This window comes from Oncorhynchus clarkii, chromosome 17 (assembly GCF_045791955.1).
Source record: "Oncorhynchus clarkii lewisi isolate Uvic-CL-2024 chromosome 17, UVic_Ocla_1.0, whole genome shotgun sequence".
Lineage (NCBI taxonomy): Eukaryota > Metazoa > Chordata > Actinopteri > Salmoniformes > Salmonidae > Oncorhynchus > Oncorhynchus clarkii.
The window spans coordinates 78,800,449-78,813,065 of NC_092163.1; the positions used below are offsets into that span (position 1 = coordinate 78,800,449).

The 12,617-nt window shown below is 48.4% G+C and overlaps 1 protein-coding gene across 1 annotated transcript; it reads left to right on the forward strand.

The window, feature by feature from the left end:
- Window positions 1-287: 287 nt before the first annotated feature.
- Window positions 288-3,989, forward strand: LOC139369516 (micronuclear linker histone polyprotein-like). Its single transcript, XM_071108758.1, has 3 exons — window positions 288-1,474; window positions 2,210-2,872; window positions 3,347-3,989. Exons 1-3 carry the CDS (start codon window positions 288-290, stop codon window positions 3,987-3,989), a joined length of 2,493 nt encoding a protein of 830 aa, XP_070964859.1.
- Window positions 3,990-12,617: the final 8,628 nt, after the last annotated feature.

The following is a 12,617-nucleotide window of genomic DNA, read 5'->3' on the forward strand; positions in this document are numbered from 1 at the left end:
CTGTGTGTACTACACCTCCATAGCTGACCTGTGTGTACTACACCTCCATAGCTGACCTGTGTGTACTACACCTCCATAGTTGACCTGTGTGTACTACACCTCCATAGTTGACCTGTGTGTACTACACCTCCATAGTTGACGTGTGTGTGTGTGTGTGTGTGTGTGTGTATAGACTGCAGCTCCATAGCTGCATGGATCTCAGCAAAGCAAGCGTGCACGTTAACACAGAGTCTGGATCCGTCTGTGTGGAAGTGTCAGTGGGCTGAATTATTGTGGATAGTGGCATGATGGGGAAACCGCCCGGTGTTATCCGTGGGGGGAAACCGCCCGGTGTTATCCGTGGGGGGAAACCGCCCGGTGTTATCCGTGGGGGGAAACCGCCCGGTGTTATCCGTGGGGGGAAACCGCCCGGTGTTATCCGTGGGGGGAAACCGCCCGGTGTTAACCATGTGCTAACCGCGTGGCCATTAACATCTGCTAACCGCGTGACCATTAGCAGGAGAAACCCGTCCAACGGCAGGAGAAACCCGTCCAACGGCAGGAGAAACCCGTCCAACGGGAGGAGAAACCCGTCCAACGGGAGGAGAAACCCGTCCAACGGGAGGAGAAACCCGTCCAACGGGAGGAGAAACCCGTCCAACGGGAGGAGAAACCCGTCCAACGGGAGGAGAAACCCGTCCAACGGCAGGAGAAACCCGTCCAACGGCAGGAGAAACCCGTCCAACGGGAGGAGAAACCCGTCCAACGGGAGGAGAAAACCGTCCAACGGGAGGAGAAAACCGTACAACGGCAGGAGAAAACCGTACAACGGCAGGAGAAAACCGTACAACGGCAGGAGAAAACCGTACAACGGCAGGAGAAAACCGTACAACGGCAGGAGAAAACCGTACAACGGCAGGAGAAAACCGTACAACGGCAGGAGAAAACCGTACAACGGCAGGAGAAAACCGTACAACGGCAGGAGAAAACCGTACAACGGCAGGAGAAAACCGTACAACGGCAGGAGAAAACCGTACAACGGCAGGAGAAAACCGTACAACGGCAGGAGAAAACCGTACAACGGCAGGAGAAAACCGTACAACGGCAGGAGAAAACCGTACAACGGCAGGAGAAAACAGTACAACGGCAGGAGAAAACAGTACAACAGCAGGAGAAAACCGTACAACAGCAGGAGAAACCCGTACTACAGCAGGAGAAACCCGTACTACAGCAGCAGAAAACCGTACAACAGCAGGAGAAAACCGTACAACAGCAGGAGAAAACCGTACAACAGCAGGAGAAAACAGTACAACAGCAGGAGAAAACAGTACAACAGCAGGAGAAAACAGTACAACAGCAGGAGAAAACAGTACAACAGCAGGAGAAAACCGTACAACAGCAGGAGAAAACCGTACAACAGGAGAAAACCGTACAACAGGAGAAAACCGTACAACAGGAGAAAACCGTACAAAAGGAGAAAACCGTACAACAGCAGGTGAAAACCGTCTAACAACAGGAGGAGAAAACCGTACAACAGGAGAAAACCGTCTAACAACAGGAGGAGAAAACCGTACAACAGGAGAAAACCGTCTAACAACAGGAGGAGAAAACCGTACAACAGGAGAAAACCGTCTAACGGGAGGAGAAAACCGTCTAACGGGAGGAGAAAACCGTCTAACGGGAGGAGAAAACCGTCTAACGGGAGGAGAAAACCGTCTAACGGGAGGAGAAAACCGTACAACAGCAGGAGAAAACCGTACAACAGGAGAAAACCGTACAACAGGAGAAAACCGTACAAAAGGAGAAAACCGTACAACAGCAGGTGAAAACCGTCTAACAACAGGAGGAGAAAACCGTACAACAGGAGAAAACCGTCTAACGGGAGGAGAAAACCGTACAACGGGAGGAGAAAACCGTACAACAGCAGGAGAAAACCGTACAACAGCAGGAGAAAACAGTACAACAGCAGGAGAAAACAGTACAACAGCAGGAGAAAACAGTACAACAGCAGGAGAAAACAGTACAACAGCAGGAGAAAACAGTACAACAGCAGGAGAAAACAGTACAACAGCAGGAGAAAACCGTACAACAGCAGGAGAAAACCGTACAACAGCAGGAGAAAACCGTACAACAGGAGAAAACCGTACAACAGGAGAAAACCGTACAACAGGAGAAAACCGTACAACAGGAGAAAACCGTACAACAGCAGGTGAAAACCGTCTAACAACAGGAGGAGAAAACCGTACAACAGGAGAAAACCGTCTAACAACAGGAGGAGAAAACCGTACAACAGGAGAAAACCGTCTAACAACAGGAGGAGAAAACCGTACAACAGGAGAAAACCGTCTAACGGGAGGAGAAAACCGTCTAACGGGAGGAGAAAACCGTCTAAAGGGAGGAGAAAACCGTCTAAAGGGAGGAGAAAACCGTCTAAAGGGAGGAGAAAACCGTCTAACGGGAGGAGAAAACCGTCTAACGGGAGGAGAAAGCCGTCTAACGGGAGGAGAAAACCGTCTAACGGGAGGAGAAAACCGTCTAACGGGAGGAGAAAACCGTCTAAAGGGAGGAGAAAACCGTCTAAAGGGAGGAGAAAACCGTCTAACGGGAGGAGAAAACCGTCTAACGGGAGGAGAAAACCGTCTAACGGGAGGAGAAAACCGTCTAACGGGAGGAGAAAACCGTCTAACGGGAGGAGAAAACCGTCTAAAGGGAGGAGAAAACCGTCTAAAGGGAGGAGAAAACCGTCTAACGGGAGGAGAAAACCGTCTAACGGGAGGAGAAAACCGTCTAACGGGAGGAGAAAACCGTACAACGGCAGGAGAAAACCGTACAACAGGAGAAAACCGTACAACAGGAGAAAACCGTACAAAAGGAGAAAACCGTACAACAGCAGGTGAAAACCGTCTAACAACAGGAGGAGAAAACCGTACAACAGGAGAAAACCGTCTAACAACAGGAGGAGAAAACCGTACAACAGGAGAAAACCGTCTAACGGGAGGAGAAAACCGTACAACAGCAGGAGAAAACCGTACAACAGCAGGAGAAAACCGTACAACAGCAGGAGAAAACAGTACAACAGCAGGAGAAAACAGTACAACAGCAGGAGAAAACAGTACAACAGCAGGAGAAAACAGTACAACAGCAGGAGAAAACAGTACAACAGCAGGAGAAAACAGTACAACAGCAGGAGAAAACCGTACAACAGCAGGAGAAAACCGTACAACAGCAGGAGAAAACCGTACAACAGCAGGAGAAAACCGTACAACAGCAGGAGAAAACCGTACAACAGGAGAAAACCGTACAACAGGAGAAAACCGTACAAAAGGAGAAAACCGTACAACAGCAGGTGAAAACCGTCTAACAACAGGAGGAGAAAACCGTACAACAGGAGAAAACCGTCTAACAACAGGAGGAGAAAACCGTACAACAGGAGAAAACCGTCTAACAACAGGAGGAGAAAACCGTACAACAGGAGAAAACCGTACAACAGGAGAAAACCGTCTAACGGGAGGAGAAAACCGTCTAACGGGAGGAGAAAACCGTCTAACGGGAGGAGAAAACCGTCTAACGGGAGGAGAAAACCGTCTAACGGGAGGAGAAAACCGTCTAACGGGAGGAGAAAACCGTCTAACGGGAGGAGAAAACCGTCTAACGGGAGGAGAAAACCGTCTAACGGGAGGAGAAAACCGTCTAACGGGAGGAGAAAACCGTCTAACGGGAGGAGAAAACCGTCTAACGGGAGGAGAAAACCGTCTAACGGGAGGAGAAAACCGTCTAAAGGGAGGAGAAAACCGTCTAACGGGAGGAGAAAACCGTCTAACGGGAGGAGAAAACCGTCTAAAGGGAGGAGAAAACCGTCTAACGGGAGGAGAAAACCGTCTAACGGGAGGAGAAAACCGTCTAACGGGAGGAGAAAACCGTACAACAGCAGGAGAAAACCGTACAACAGGAGAAAACCGTACAACAGGAGAAAACCGTACAAAAGGAGAAAACCGTACAACAGCAGGTGAAAACCGTCTAACAACAGGAGGAGAAAACCGTACAACAGGAGAAAACCGTCTAACAACAGGAGGAGAAAACCGTACAACAGGAGAAAACCGTCTAACGGGAGGAGAAAACCGTACAACAGCAGGAGAAAACCGTACAACAGGAGAAAACCGTACAACAGGAGAAAACCGTACAACAGCAGGTGAAAACCGTCTAACAACAGGAGGAGAAAACCGTACAACAGGAGAAAACCGTCTAACAACAGGAGGAGAAAACCGTACAACAGGAGAAAACCGTCTAACGGGAGGAGAAAACCGTCTAACGGGAGGAGAAAACCGTCTAACGGGAGGAGAAAACCGTCTAACGGGAGGAGAAAAACCGTCTAACGGGAGGAGAAAACCGTACAACAACAGGAGGAGAAAACCGTACAACAACAGGAGAAAACCGTACAACAACAGGAGAAAACCGTACAACAACAGGAGAAAACCGTATACATCTCCATGTAAATGGATTAATGCTATTGGTCGTTTTAAAAAGAAGTCCAATAAAAACTTAGTAACTGCCAGGCACAGCGAAATGCTTCTTCCTGCAAGATAATAGCTTGAATTGATTAGAGAGGATGTGCTGTGAAGAATTCTCCCATGTTCGGTATGTATTGGTTTCCGTTCTAAACCTGAGTAGCAATCAGACGAGGGGAGATTGCCTGAGAGAGTCAGTCTTTGTGACAATAGGCACACTCGTGTCTGTCTGTCTGTCTGTCTGGTACAAATATCTCTATAACCTTTCAAAGTGGCACTACTACAGAGTTTCCTTGTATCGCTCCTTTCAAATAATGGATGGTGTGTTCAGAACTCTACCCTGGTCCTATGGGAAGTGTGTTCAGAACTCTACCCTGGTCCTATGGGAAGTGTGTTCAGAACTCTACCCTGGTCCTATGGGAAGTGTGTTCAGAACTCTACCCTGGTCCTATGAGAAGTGTGTTCAGAACTCTACCCTGGTCCTATGAGAAGTGTGTTCAGAACTCTACCCTGGTCCTATGGGAAGTGTGTTCAGAACTCTACCCTGGTCCTATGGGAAGTGTGTTCAGAACTCTACCCTGGTCCTATGGGAAGTGTGTTCAGAACTCTACCCTGGTCCTATGAGAAGTGTGTTCAGAACTCTACCCTGGTCCTATGAGAAGTGTGTTCAGAACTCTACCCTGGTCCTATGAGAAGTGTGTTCAGAACTCTACCCTGGTCCTATGAGAAGTGTGTTCAGAACTCTACCCTGGTCCTATGAGAAGTGTGTTCAGAACTCTACCCTGGTCCTATGAGAAGTGTGTTCAGAACTCTACCCTGGTCCTATGAGAAGTGTGTTCAGAACTCTACCCTGGTCCTATGAGAAGTGTGTTCAGAACTCTACCCTGGTCCTATGAGAAGTGTGTTCAGAACTCTACCCTGGTCCTATGAGAAGTGTGTTCAGAACTCTACCCTGGTCCTATGAGAAGTGTGTTCAGAACTCTACCCTGGTCCTATGAGAAGTGTGTTCAGAACTCTACCCTGGTCCTATGAGAAGTGTGTTCAGAACTCTACCCTGGTCCTATGAGAAGTGTGTTCAGAACTCTACCCTGGTCCTATGAGAAGTGTGTTCAGAACTCTACCCTGGTCCTATGAGAAGTGTGTTCAGAACTCTACCCTGGTCCTATGAGAAGTGTGTTCAGAACTCTATCCTGGTCCTATGAGAAGTGTTCAGAACTTTATCCTGGTCCTATGAGAAGTGTTCAGAACTCTATCCTGGTCCTATGAGAAGTGTGCCTCCAAGGTTCCTTTACTAGACTACTGCAGCAGGCGTTTCCTGTCTCCAAGGTTCCTTTACTAGACTACTGCAGCAGGCGTTTCCTGTCTCCAAGGTTCCTTTACTAGACTACTGCAGCAGGCGTTTCCTGTCTCCAAGGTTCCTTTACTAGACTACTGCAGCAGGCGTTTCCTGTCTCCAAGGTTCCTTTACTAGACTACTGCAGCAGGCGTTTCCTGTCTCCAAGGTTCCTTTACTAGACTACTGCAGCAGGCGTTTCCTGTCTCCAAGGTTCCTTTACTAGACTACTGCAGCAGGCGTTTCCTGTCTCCAAGGTTCCTTTACTAGACTACTGCAGCAGGCGTTTCCTGTCTCCAAGGTGCTTTTACTAGACTACTGCAGCAGGCGTTTCCTGTCTCCAAGGTTCCTTTACTAGACTACTGCAGCAGGCGTTTCCTGTCTCCAAGGTTCCTTTACTAGACTACTGCAGCAGGCGTTTCCTGTCTCCAAGGTTCCTTTACTAGACTACTGCAGAAGGCGTTTCCTGTCTCCAAGGTTCCTTTACTAGACTACTGCAGCAGGCGTTTCCTGTCTCCAAGGTTCCTTTACTAGACTACGAAACACACAGACACAACCCCGCCACACCTTACGGTGCATTGTCAGCGTATCATTCCCCTAGCTAGGTCCTCATTTCTTACACCACCAAAATCGGCCCTCCACTGTGTGAGAGTCCCGAGAGGAGAAAAACTTCTACCCATAATGCAATTGACAGATCTTTACTGTCCATGTCTAACAGGGACTGCGATTGGCTCTGCTGAAGAGTGGCTGCACCCTTGTCTTAACGCACACACACACACACACGCCTGATGAGTGGCTATGGACACTTGTCTTAACTTTTAACCTACCACTCAACTCAGCTCGCAGGAAACAGCACCACACTGACTGACAAGATAGATGACTGCTGGTTTTTCTGTTTCTTCAGGAGGACAACTAGCCCCATTGCAAGATGGCATCTTTCAACAGCAGCTATGAAGAGTCAACCACTAGGAGGAAATGACTGTAGTTCTGTCTCAAACAATAACAGCCCTCAAAGCTTCTTCTTATGGGCCACTGGTTGTAGAGAAATGTATACAGATCTAAATCAGGTAGTATTACATTCCTAGACTGTGTTCTGTTCTACCCTCTAAAGAGCAATAGTGGTGTGGATCTAGTAACGTTAGGAACAGACAGGGCGAGGAACAGTCTCCCCAGTACTCATGGGATCAGAGCTCTAAGACGAGAGTTCTGGGGTAGGTAATCCAGGACCATATGGTCTACCCCAGGCCTTGTAGTAACATAGGGTCAGTAACAGGAGGTCTGCCTGGTGCACATGGGAGTGGAGGTGTAGAAATCCCAGTAGACTGTAGTTCTGGGACTAAGGGCCCTGGCTCTGTGACATCCAGCAGGGTCGTAGGGTCACCCTGGCTTTAGGACATCCAGCAGGGTCGTAGGGTCACCCTGGCTCTAGGACATCCAGCAGGGTCGTAGGGTCACCCTGGCTCTAGGACATCCAGGAGGGTCGTAGGGTCAACCTGGCTCTAGGACATCCAGGCGGGTCGTAGGGTCAACCTGGCTCTAGGACATCCAGGAAGGTCGTAGGGTCACCCTGGCTCTAGGACATCCAGGAGGGTCGTAGGGTCACCCTGGCTCTGTGACATCCAGCAGGGTCGTAGGGTCACCCTGGCTCTAGGACATCCAGCAGGGTCGTAGGGTCACCCTGGCTCTGTGACATCCAGCAGGGTCGTAGGGTCACCCTGGCTCTAGGACATCCAGCAGGGTCGTAGGGTCACCCTGGCTCTAGGACACCCAGCAGGGTCGTAGGGTCACCCTGGCTCTAGGACACCCACCAGGGTCGTAGGGTCACCCTGGCTCTAGGACACCCTGCAGGGTCGTAGGGTCACCCTGGCTCTAGGACACCCTGCAGGGTCGTAGGGTCACCCTGGCTCTAGGACACCCTGCAGGGTCGTAGGGTCACCCTGGCTCTAGGACACCCTGCAGGGTCGTAGGGTCACCCTGGCTCTAGGACACCCAGCAGGGTCGTAGGGTCACCCTGGCTCTAGGACACCCAGCAGGGTCGTAGTGTCACCCTGGCTCTAGGACACCCAGCAGGGTCGTAGGGTCACCCTGGCTCTAGGACACTCAGCAGGTTCGTAGGGTCACCCTGGCTCTAGGACACCCAGCAGGGTCGTAGGGTCACCCTGGCTCTAGGACATCCAGAAGGGTCGTAGGGTCACCCTGGCTCTAGGACACCCTGCAGGGTCGTAGGGTCACCCTGGCTCTAGGACACCCAGCAGGGTCGTAGGGTCACCCTGGCTCTAGGACATTCAGCAGGTTCGTAGGGTCACCAGGTTCATGTCTCCCTTGCCTGTCTGTAGTCCTCACTAGACCCACAGAGCGGAAGATTCTCTCTCTGCATATCACACACACACACACACACACACACACACACACACACACACACACACACACACACACACACCTTCCTGACAGAGACCTAAACTGAATAAATATGAGTCCTGTATTTTCATGTCAGACTTTAATCTCTTCCATCAGTCCAGCCAGTCTCATCTTTGCATCTCAAAGCAGGGAAGTGCGAGTCATAGACAGATAGATACCCATCTACCGATGACTTACTACTGTACATAAAAGGTACGTGCGTATTGCGCGGAAAATGTAATTAGTTATCCTGTGAATCAGAGTGCTGGATTATTCCCAGCACACATTAAGCTTGCCTGCCACAGTGTGTACCTACATAGGGATTAGGACCAAAAAAGTGTTGTAATGGTTTAGGATAAATACAGCAGGCACAATGGCCTGCAGAGAGAGGCAGAGAGACGCAGAGAGAGAGAGAGAGACGCAGAGAGAGAGAGAGAGACGCAGAGAGAGGCAGAGAGAGAGAGGCAGAGAGAGAGAGGCAGAGAGAGAGAGGCAGAGAGAGAGAGGCAGAGAGAGAGAGGCAGAGAGAGAGAGGCAGAGAGAGAGAGGCAGAGAGAGAGAGGCAGAGAGAGGCAGAGAGAGAGAGGCAGAGAGAGAGAGAGAGAGACACAGAGAGAGAAGGAAAAGTAGAGACATGATGCTCTGAGTCCTCCAACCACATTATCACCCTAAAAAGAGTGCTACGCGTGGACTAACCCTAAAGAGGGTGCTCCGCGTGGACTAACCCTAAAGAGGGTGCTCCGCGTGGACTAACCCTAAAGAGGGTGCTCCGCGTGGACTAACCCTAAAGAGGGCGCTCCGCGTGGACTAACCCTAAAGAGAGCGCTCCACGTGGACTAACCCTAAAGAGAGCGCTCCACGTGGACTAACCCTAAAGAGAGTGCTCCACGTGGACTAACGCTACAAGCTTGGCACAATGCAATGCTGCAGACATGTGTTGGTACCCTTCCCCAGTTCTGTGTCTCAACAAAATCCTGTCTCGGAGCTCTACGGATAATGACCTCATGACTTGGTTTTTGTTCTGACATGCACTGTCAACTGTGGGATCTTTATATAGACAGGTGTGTGCTTTTCCAAATCATGTCCAATCAATTTAATTTACCACAGGTGGACTCCAATCAAGTTGTAGAAACATTGTAGAAAACAGGATGCACATGAGCTCAACTTTGAGTCTCATAGTAAAGGGTCTGAATACTAAAATGTAAAGTAAGGTATCTGTTTTGTTATACATTTGAAAACATATATATTTTTTAAATGGCTTTGGAATTGTGGGGTATTGTGACGTCATTGTGGGGTATTGTGACGTCATTGTGGGGTATCGCGACGTCACTGTGGGGTAGTGTGTAGATTGCTGAGGATATATTTTTTTGGTTATCCATTTTTAATGTGGGAAAAAGTCAAGGGGTCTGAATTCTTTCCAAAGGCGCTGTACATGTTGTACATCATCATCATCATCAGCACACAAGAAAGAATGGAAACGTGTCAGAGCACAGCTACACATCACATACACACGTGCACTTTCAGTGGTCTACATCCATTAGAATATTTTGCCATTGACTCATTTATAAGCACACCAGAAGGAGAAATAAAATGAAGTGTAAACTAAAATCTCTGCCTCTACTGAGCGATCAGTCAGACATGACAGTCCCAAGCTGTGGTGTTATAGTACAGACCCATGTTGGGGGGCTGTAATGCCCTCAGGGTAATCAGGGAAACACGCACACACACACACACAAATGCACATACACACAAACGCTTGCAACATGTGCATGCATGCACGCACACACACACCATCTGTACAATAAACTGTTTGGAAAGCTCCATCTCACACAGACTACACAGCCGTGAGTACACAGCCGTGAGTACACAGCCGTGAGTACACAGCCGTGAGTACACAGCCGTGAGTACACAGCCAGTAATTTACACCTAAAAACACCTAATAGGTGTGAGTGTGTAGACGTTATAGTGCAATTATGTTAATGTTCCCTGCAGGGATGAATTTACCCATAATTATTCTAGCACACACTCATGAATCTACGGACACGATTATCCGAATCATTCACACATGTTCATCAATATTATTTTATAAAAATGACATATTTAGTAGCATATTTTTTTTTAGAGAGCTTGATAAACAGAGTGTGAAACCCGGGCAATAACAAAAGTGCATAGGTTTATTTTCACTTTTAAACTCTTGGGTTGCGTCCCTATGTGAGCCCTTTGTCTAAAGTAGTACACTGAGGATAGGAAGCAGCCTTGGTATACAGACAACCTGGGTTACTTGAAAGGGGGATACCTAGTCAGTTGTACAACTAAATGCCTTCAACTGAAATGTGTCTTCCGCATTTAACCCCCAACACCTCTGAATCAGAGAGGTGCGGAGGGGCTGCCTAAAAATCGACATCGTCGGCAGACAGGGAACAGTGGGTTAACCGGCCTCGCTCAGGGGAAGAACGACAGATATTTAACTTGCCAGCTCTGCGATTCAATCAAGCAACTTTTCAGTTACTGGCCCAACACTCTAACCACTAGGCTACCTGGCCCAACGCTCTAACCACTAGGCTACCTGGCCCGACGCTCTAACCACTAGGCTACCTTGCCCGACGCTCTAACCACTAGGCTACCTGGCCCGACGCTCTAACCACTAGGCTACCTGGCCCGACGCTCTAACCACTAGGCTACCTGGCCCAACGCTCTAACCACTAGGCTACCTGGGCCAAAGCTCTAACCACTACCTGCCACCCAGTTTAGTTTGTGTGTGTGTGTGTGTGTTATATATATATATATATATATATATATAAGAGAGGGGGAACTAATGAAGTACATCTTATAATATTGAGCACATGAGATTCTAGAATCGGAACAGTATGTTTTCAACATCATTGGGATGGAGAAGTGTCTGGAGGGATAACCTGCACAATTGTTAACCTCCCTTTACTCTGTCTTGTAGCCAGGCTACCATCCTGGTTTACCACCCTGGTTTACCAGGCCCCTCACCCACTCCCGGTCTGAAGATAACACCTTCAGAGGGTCCCACCTCTTGGCTCAGATTAGAAAGTGTACACACACGTGAAGTTTTATAGCAAACCTCATGCTATTCTATACATTTTTCCATGAGGCTGGGAGAACATGTAGCAGTTCTAAAACTAATTTCCTTGTTTAAAAAAATATATTTTAAAAAATTGGCATGGTTTCTTATCTGTTCATATGGTATCTTGGTTTACAGACAAGATACTGATTACCTGTTACCAGTCTTTCCTCAACTGAACCAGTTGGGTTCCCTGCATTCCTCCCATGATAATATGTTTGCAGAGGCCCAAGGTAAGAGCCTCTCCCTTTAAAATCCCACGTCTGACACCAAATGCAAACTAGCAGGAGAGTTCAGGTGACCTACTGTATGCCTGGCTGGCACATAAACCCTAACACACAGTGGATACCAAAAGTTATTTCTCCAGTAAATTCAAATGTGTACTCATTGTCACGTCACATGCTTTAGAAGGTAGCGAGAGCACTTGTGTGGCACAGCTACTGTAGCCCATGAAGCAACAGTGTTTCGGACTACAATCCATGGACTCCATCCATACATGTGCATAATGACAACTTATTGTAAAGTAGCCTAATAGACAACTGAGTGAGTTGGAATTCTGCCAAGTCGAATAGACAGACGACCCAGAACCAGTTGACTACGGAACCACACAATCTGTGAACCCAAGGCTAGGCTACAGAGCCAGTCATAATGAAAACATCTCGTAACAACATAGCTGTCGCAAGAGGAAAGCGGCAACTAAAATCATAAAGACACGTGCTGCTAAGAGTGGCGCGCAGCTCTGAGCCCCAGTAGCGCTTTATTCCAACTTGAGACATCAAAACTACCCCTCATTTCATTCAACACCGCTTCAAATATTGTGCCTAAATATCTCAGATCAGAAAGAAATGACAAACCTCAGCATCACAAGCAACATCGCCTTTTGCTTGTTGTCATAATAAAAACCCTCGGTCTTACCTTGTTCGTTCATTCTCTGCAGACATAAAGTCCGATGTATTCTCCAGACGGGCATGTTGGTAAAGATGAAAGCGGTCTCTGAACAGAGATAATGATGTTGTAGTAAGGCAAACGATGATGACGGAGGAGAACGGTCGTAAACTGCTACTTCTCTTCAGATTATGTGTCAGCGAGCGCCGCAGTAAGTGTCCCTTTTCGGCACTTCAGAGAGAGTGCGAGTCCCGGGAAGTGTTGGCAAAAAAAAAACATACCCTAAGCAGTTGGACATTGGTCATTGTTTGGCAACCTGCGCTCAGGGGTAGACGTAACATAGTAAACATAAAATCTACCTCACTCCATTTGATGATATGCTACAGTGCCTCGCAAAAGTACTCACCCCTTTGGCGTTTTTCCTACCTTG

What these genes read in the sequence shown, in the direction of transcription:
- LOC139369516 (XM_071108758.1), top strand. Translation starts at nt 288, where the DNA reads ATGGGGAAACCGCCCGGTGTTATCCGTGGGGGGAAACCGCCCGGTGTT. An exon ending in AGAAAACCGTACAACAGCAG is followed by an intron (nt 1,475 to 2,209) that starts GTGAAAACCGTC and finishes GTCTAACAACAG; the next exon opens with GAGGAGAAAACCGTACAACA. An exon ending in AGAAAACCGTACAACAGCAG is followed by an intron (nt 2,873 to 3,346) that starts GTGAAAACCGTC and finishes GTCTAACAACAG; the next exon opens with GAGGAGAAAACCGTACAACA.